This window comes from Mesitornis unicolor, unplaced genomic scaffold, assembly GCF_000695765.1.
Source record: "Mesitornis unicolor isolate BGI_N332 unplaced genomic scaffold, ASM69576v1 scaffold16645, whole genome shotgun sequence".
In the NCBI taxonomy this organism is placed as follows: Eukaryota; Metazoa; Chordata; class Aves; order Mesitornithiformes; family Mesitornithidae; genus Mesitornis; species Mesitornis unicolor.
Window position 1 is genome coordinate 1 of NW_010187640.1, and position 8,072 is coordinate 8,072.

General features: G+C 40.5%; 1 protein-coding gene across 1 annotated transcript in view; it reads left to right on the top strand.

Annotated features, from left to right (window-relative positions):
- Positions 1 to 448: 448 nt before the first annotated feature.
- The window catches only part of RALGPS2 (Ral GEF with PH domain and SH3 binding motif 2), a gene marked incomplete at both ends in the record, with an annotated part of 21,385 nt that continues 13,761 nt past the window's right edge, over positions 449 to 8,072 (top strand). The window contains 5 exons of the mRNA XM_010185523.1: positions 449 to 590; positions 1,490 to 1,580; positions 4,241 to 4,308; positions 4,982 to 5,117; positions 5,888 to 6,039. Coding sequence (XP_010183825.1) covers positions 449 to 590; positions 1,490 to 1,580; positions 4,241 to 4,308; positions 4,982 to 5,117; positions 5,888 to 6,039 — 589 coding nt within the window. The remainder of the gene's footprint in view (positions 591 to 1,489; positions 1,581 to 4,240; positions 4,309 to 4,981; positions 5,118 to 5,887; positions 6,040 to 8,072) is intronic.

Below are 8,072 nucleotides of genomic sequence, written 5' to 3' on the forward strand. Positions count from 1 at the left end.
CAAGCCTGGAGCGCTGCACCGGGTTGTTGGTGCTACGGCAGAAGATGAGGTTCACGAGTAGTTGCGCATGTTCTTGTAATTAGAGTTAGTAATAATGGCACTGCTAGAGCCAAGGTCAGCTAGTACATGCCTAGTTTGAAGCAGGGGAAGAGGAATGTCTCTGCTAACTAAGGGTTGAGTCATTGAGGAGAGAGCAGATTCAGTCCCAGACAAGGGTGGCACGGTGGTGCTGTAAGTCCAACCGTTTTTACTGGTTTACTCTGAGGTCTGAAGGCTCTGGAGATCTTGTCCAAACGATTTCTCAGGTAAATGCAAAATAATACTCTGTTGTCAACCTGCGTGTACATTAGTCAGTGGAAGCAAAAGTCCTTTGAAATACTGTTTGTGAGGGGTTTTTTTCTGCTACATGGGAGACACTAAATAAATAAAATTTTTCTTTTAATCTTATTCAGGTATTTATCTGTCAGACTTGACGTATATTGACTCTGCCTACCCATCAACAGGGAGCATTCTGGAAAGTGAACAAAGAACAAACTTAATGAACAACATTCTTCGAATTATCTCAGATTTACAGCAGTCCTGTGAATACGGTAAGCTAGTGTGTCAATATTGCAGTGTTAAAGAGAACAACTTTAAAAGCTTTCACATTTATCTTCTGTAATGCAATGTAAGTGAGGCCTGACCCATTTGAATGCTATTAATGCTTTCCCTCACTCTCTCAGCCCAGAAGTCTTAGGTTTATTCTGGTATTGTTGGTTGTGACAGTGTGTTAGTGACAGGATAAAATCTTCCTTTTCTTACATCCCATGCGTTTTTGCAGTGCGTGTTTTCTGATGAAATATGGGAAATACATTGTGTTTAACAGTACCTTTATTAGGACATTGTAAACTTGTATCCTCGTGTGTCATAATGTTACGATGATGAATCCTAAAAACAGTAGGATTGCTTTTGGAGTAGTACTTTTATTAGAGCTAATAAAATGCATTCAGTTTGTCTTTTGGACATTTACAGTTCTCTTCATAGATAGATAATGTATTTTTTCTTCAAAAGTGGCCTCCTTCGTAGTCCTCTTCAAGTTCTAGTAAAGTCATAAGGCTGTGGTTGCAATGGTGGAATGTGAATTAGCAGAGGATTGTGGCTTCACTAAAAGCTCGATATAGTAAGAATGTAGGCTGTGAAGAGGTCTCAGATACAACTCTGCAGGTCTGGGACATCAGCGTGACCAGGGGCATGCTCTCGCTTTTCCCTGGTACGTGCTCTAAGTAGAGCAGCAATAGGAGATACTCACCTGGCTTTGTGGACATGGGGAATTCCTAGCACATGAGAATTGCTATGAAGGACAAAAATTTCAGCATCAATAGGGAATGTAGTTTATACCTCCATTTCACGTAGAAAGGCAAGAGATCTGGTTCTGTTGAAATAATTTCTGCAATATAGCTTTGCTTACCAGTGAATGGTCCAGTGGTAACGAAGGTCATTTGTTCTCCAGATATTCCTCTGTTGCCTCATGTCCAAAAATATCTAAATTCGGTGCAGTACATAGAAGAACTACAAAAGTTTGTAGAAGATGACAATTACAAGTAAGTATGAAATGCTATAACTGGCTGTAACTCATTACAGAATAACTTTTATAACACAAAGCCTTTCACTGCTAAGGTTGCATTTGTATCGGGCAGGGGATTTATGCATCTCAGATGCACCAGTTGCAAGTAGCAAGGATACAGCAGAGTCCTGTGCTCAATTTTGCCATGGTGGGTGGCATGTCACCTTCCCTTCCTATGCCTGACCGCATCAAGCCCTAGCTTCCAGGGCTGTTTGCTCTGTTGATTTGATCTGCAGACCTCTTCAAGTGTTTGCTAATGAAGACTCCTTACTTCTTGCTCACATGTAACTGTTCAGTCAGCGAGATGGATCCGTGACTGGAGATAGCTGACATCATTCAGAACAAAGTCCCACGTCCAAAGTCCCTTACGTCACTTACTGGGTGACTTAAGGCTTTTACTTTCATGTATACGTCACTGCTATTTTATGTATTTCTCTTCAAATAGGTTGTACAGTGTGAGAGGCAAGATAACTGTTCCTCTCTGTCCCTACCCATTCTTTCCCCAAGTATACTGCATAGACATTTCTACTTTCTTAATAAAAGATTATTACTCTATTAAGTGATTTGGCATCCAGCAAAACTGGGGGATGGAAATCTCTGGCAAGAGACAGGAACAAGCTCTGAGGATAGGAGAAAATGTAAAACAGATCTGTTGCATATGAAGAAAGTTTTTGTTCAGTGGCTGATCTGCATGAGGACGTTCCTCACCCATTCCCATCCTGCCCGCCTCAGAAGTTTGTCACCTCAGTTGTGTTGAGTCGGTTGCTTGTGTAGCTACACTCGAATGGTGGGAGGGGTATGCACACTAGAGGAACAAATATGGTCTACCATTTACTAGTGTTAACTTGGATTTATTAAAAGGCAGCAAGTGGGGACCCATTGGTTTATGTCGAACAGTTAATGGGCACTCAAACCCATGGCTTCCCTTCACATGTTACTGTCTTCATGATTTGTAAATTGTTCTCTGCATGTCCATAGGCAAGCAGCCAGCTCTAACTTTCTGGTGAAATGTTCTGTAGCCTGATTAGGAAAGTATTGCTTGCTTATCCTTGAGAGTAAAGCTTGAAGATTAAAAAACCAAACCAATCAACCAACCAACAAAACAAAACAAAAAAACCAAACCAATAAAACACAAACACCTAAAACCAAACCCAAGTTTCTTAACTGCAGTCTGCTTCATAGTGGCATATTGTTTCATGGATTCTGCACTCCATCGTCCTCACTTTGTCCCAGGTAGGACTCACTACTAGTGGGAATTTTATTGCTGAAGGAGCTCCAGTCTCTTCATCCTGCACAACCCACGTTTTGATAGCAGGGAAATGAATGGAGACAATTGCACGTAATGCAGAAACACGGCTGTGGGTTTTGTGTGTCTCCAAACTGCATTTTTATAGGGGAGGAGTGTCTTTTGAAGAACTATTCTTACTGTGTCTGTTGGACTTGTTATCCCCTAAGATGCCTGCAAAAAGGCTGAAGTTAGAGAACAGATATTGTGACTTGAATACATGTTTTTTCCTCCTAAAGGATTTTATTTTCTTTAAAAATAATTAATTAAAATTGTAATGAATCATTGCTAAACTCTCTGGAGATAGGAGGGAGAGGAGCTGCCAAACTTCAACAGTTTTTCTCCCCAAAATTAATTGGCTGGGTTTCCAACCCAGCTAATTTCAAAGATTCTGGTTCTGCAAGCTGTGCGAACAAGAGATGTTTGATCTTCCTGGAGCTCTCTGCTCCTGGAGCCTGCCCTCTTTGTGGTACTGTTGGAAATAGCTTTAAAAAATGCCTGTTGTAGAAAAGACTTGAATTACGGATGCAATCAGGTTGATCGTGTATTTTTCAAAACGTAAAGAAGGATTATGCTTTTAGAGGAGTGCACTCTAGTGCACTTTGTAGAAAAATTTAAGATATGAAGCTCAGTAAGTGTAAGTGTGTTAGCTGAGGTGGGGGGCAGTTGTATGCTTTTTATTCTTCCCAGTTTTTATGCCAGAGCAGTGCTCTCATCACTGAATTTTTTTATATGCGCTGCCAGTCCCAGGGCTGTGTAGGTCCTGGCTTATGTGTGGCTGTGTTTTCCCTGGAGGGTGGTGCCAACACAGAGCGATGGCCTCTTCCCCTGCTCCGTCCGCAGTGGGACTTTGCCACAGCGGGTTCACAGTTCACACTGAGCTTTTGCTGTCACGAAGCGTGAGGATGACAACTGGTGGCTGCTTGTGGCCAGCTGTGCCAGGCCCCTTGATCCAGAAGAGGTTGCAGGGCTGTGCTGGAGTCAAGGGCTTGCTGCTGAGCCTTGTCCTCCTTCAGCATGGTGTTGCCAATCTGTTCTGGTCAATATGAACCAAAGGAGTAGACTCATTTACCACGTTATGCTCTAGGATGTAGTTCTTTGAACTCCGATCTGTGTTGCAGTAGCAGGGTTTTTCCACCCAAGAAAATAATTTAAAAGAAGTTCTGGAAATAGCGTGTGCAAAGGAGAGCTGTGCAGTGTTTGTAATTAACGTGGTAGAGGTTAATATCATAGCGTTTCTTGCAATTATAGAAATAGGCAGCTTTCAGTTGTATTTTTTTTTTAATTTCAAAAACGTACTTTTATATACTTCTGTCTCCTGATAACGTAATTTTTATGCTTGTTTAATGCAGACTTTCATTAAAGATAGAACCAGGGACCAGCACACCCCACTCTGCTGCTTCCAGAGAAGATTTAGTAGGTAAATGCTTAATAAATGTCAGAAGATTTCGGGTTGTCAAATGCATTATTTTTGAGTTGCAAATGTGGAAAATATTTGCCTGAGGCTAATAAAGAAGTGTGAAGTATAAACACTGTGTATTTGTAATAAAACGTCTAAAGGTGATCTGTAAAGAATTCATTCAAGGAAGTCAGGGTTTTTTAGGTTCTTCTATGTATTGTGGCACTGACTTGGTAGTGTCATTTGGGGTGAAGACCTATTGAATATTCATTCTTTGTTGTGTCTAGACAGAAAGGCCTTCATCTACACTTTTCATGGTATAATATGCTTCCAAAAATGTACGTTATTTTTGATCAATGCCAAAAGTGGTTGAAGGTAGGAGTTTCAAAACAGAGAATCAATGGGACCTGTTTAATGTCCGTGTGGCTAATGCAGCAGCATTTAGGACTTACAAAATACTTTTAACTAAACGGTCTATTTGAAATAAATGTGTTTATTTTTAAGCCTGTGCAAAAAAAACCCTAAAGTACAGGGTTTTTAGTTAACAGTATGAGTATATAAATGAGTTTAACTATAGGTCATCTCTTACAAATTGAGTGTAGGAAGTTTTGTGCAACTCTTCCACAATTTTCTTAGAAGTGACCCTGACAGTAGTTCTGAAGTTACTCAGGAGTAATGCCTCTCTCGTTCCCAGGCTCTGAAGTCGGAGCATCCCCGCAAAGTGGGCGCAAGAATCTTGCAGCTGAAGGAGCCCTGCTACCACCAACACCCCCCTCTCCTAGGAACCTGATACCACATGGGCATCGGAAGTGTCACAGTCTGGGATACAAGTCAGCATTTTATTTAACCTGAAAATCCCAAGCTTTGTGATGTATTATCTTTCAACAGAAAAGCTTTGCTTTTAAAAAGCAGCATCATTTGTACACAGTACTTCACTTAGAGAGCAGTTTGTGGCAAGAGAGCAAGCTCAGAACTATAGTGCTAATGTCCCAGCCAAAGAGAATTAGCTGAAACAGGAAGACTGTGCGGCTGTTATGATGGTAAGAGTAGCCAGTGAGTTAGCCAAAATCAGCTCTTCCTGAATGACAGAACTTAGCACTCACAGCAACTCAGTGCCAGTGTAATTCTTTCAAATACAAACCCAAACTGAATTTATTACTTGATTGGTATTTTTATGATGAGACCTCCTTTGTAGAAGAGTTTGCTGTATAGTAAAGGCTTCAGGTTTTTTTTCTCTGTAGGTGTGCTTCTAATTAATATCTTGATCATTGCATCATCAATTTAAAAATGCAAGATTGTAGCTATTCAGTAATTCACCTCTGAACTTATACTGTGTAGGTTTACCTTGTTTGAGCTGGAATGAAATTCTAAAGTTCAATTGTTACAGTAAGACAAAAATACCTTAGAATATTGAAAGTATTCTTTGCTCCAAGAGCGATTCCTATAGATAATGTAGCCTGTGCACGATTGCTCATGACTGAAACTGTGATTTAGTTTGGGATTCAAAACACTGCCTGCAGTCCTCGGGATGTTAAAGCAACAGCTTCTGAAATCTATCAAGGATGATGTCCTAACAGTTTCTATTCTTGTTCATTTCTAGTTTCATTCACAAGATGAATACAGCTGAGTTTAAAAGCGCAACATTTCCCAACGCGGGACCAAGGCACCTACTGGATGACAGCGTCATGGAGCCTCATGTCCCATCCCGAGGACAGGCAGAAAGCTCCACCCTTTCTAGTGGAATTTCAATAGGTAGGAAGTGTAAACATATGCCCATGCAGTACATGGTCTTTTAAGAAAGATTTTAGCATGATTAGTTGGCAATTGTACAGGCAGTGCTACTATTCTAAAATAAAAATTGTATTTTAGAGCAAACTTGAGAAATGTAGGTGGAGAAGAGCAGCATAATTTATGCAGCATAACTACATGCTGACAAATTATTAAAAAGCAAGTGTTTGGGTTTGGTTTTTTTATGTCCCCTTTAATGATGTAACCGCTGTTGTTATTTTTCCTTGATCGGAGTGGAGGGAAGCTGAGGGCTCCATTTCTTATTCTCTTTTTACCTCCTCCTCCAAGTCCACCCAAATTAAAAATGTCTTGCGGTATAGTTTCCATTTAAAATACCATATCAAATTGACAGTGAACTGCTGACAGTCTTTAAGAGCATAATTTGTGAAGACTCCTTGTTGTCAGGAGTAGATATCAGTTTAACCTTCAGATACTTAGAACTGTCAGAATCAATTTAATGTGACAAATCAGATTAATCAGACTAATCAAATCTTTATCTTCAAATATTTAGGATATTCTTTGAGAACTTCCAAAATTTCTTATGTGACAGCAGTCACTATTTTTTTCCTGTTACACACAGAATCATAGAATCGCTCGGTTGGAAAAGCCCTCTGAGATCATCACGTCCAACCGTTCCTGTCTACCCCCTAAACCATATCCTTAAGTACCTCATCTACCCGCTCTTTAAACACATCCAGGGATGCACAGGTCCTCAAAGTGGAGGGAGGGCAGGGCAGGTGCCTCTCAGATCCACTTAACTGCAGCCAGGGTTGGGAAATGGAACCTCTATCATAGTCCTTGCTCTTAAAATTATTAGCTCGATAGAGTTCAGTGGTGGTCAGTTGTTATACATTTATGGTAATACAAGATTTTTGTAGTGTTACGCATGTCTTTGCATAACTTAATTTTAAAAAACAGTTTTGCTTTTTAGCCTTCATGGAGAGAAGCAAGATCACACAGTTTCAAATGCGCTGTTTTCAGGAGCTGTTCATGTGCTTTTTTGAGAAGGACATATTCTGAGCAAACATAAAATGTATTTTTCATGTGGAAGAAGTGAAGTACCTAGAGAGAATTCTTTAAAACTACGTCAACAAGTACATCTGTGGAACTAGCTTAAAACCAAAGTAGTTGGAACCCGTTCGCATCAGGCAGCTTCCTGTACTAAATGTATATTGCCCATCTCTGTTTCTACAGGTTTTCTGCTCCAGCCATTTCAGTTCCATCTTCTCAGTAGCACACAGGCAGCTTCCGTTCTCAGGGGTTGCACAGTAGAGGAGGGAGAGCTCCTCATGCACCTACCACCCTCAACGTGCACTCCTCTCGGCGTTAGGCTGGATGTAGAGGGGGGACTGGGGGGGAAATACTTTTTATCACCTTTGAGATGTAGCATTGCCCTTTTTTCAGTGCAGGTTTTTACTGATGTTTTCTGTCTAAATATCTAAGAAACATCTCTGCAATTGATCCTTTTTTCTAGGGTAAATTATTTACCTTCAGTAGTGCCTTGCAGGGAAGGATTGCCGCGACTGACAAGGAGTTTTGCATGAGATACATTTACCAACCAGTCACCATCTAGAAATTTTGGAGAATATGGGTTTTTCCTACTTTCTCTCATCTCTGAATTTTTTAGCTCTGTTCTCTTGCTTAGCTCAGGTATGACCTTATTGATTTGATGTAGTCACCCTTTCAGAAATCACTTGTAAAACAGCAACCTTATGCATTTTGTGTAAGATCAGCATTTGTGGTTAGAATTTCCCCTCTCCCGTTCTCGTCCACCTCCAGCCTCCCCATACTTGAGTACTTGAGTTTTGTCACTCTTTTGACAGTCTAGCATCAATGATATTTTTGCTGCTGCTTGATTTTTGAAAATTTCAATGGCACACAAGACTAGTAGAGGTGCTAGAAATACATACGGAGGAAGAGAGTAAGTTCTAGAGGCTTGTAGCATCTATTACTGACGAATTCTTGGAAACGTAAGTTGTCTGGTGTTCTGTACTGCT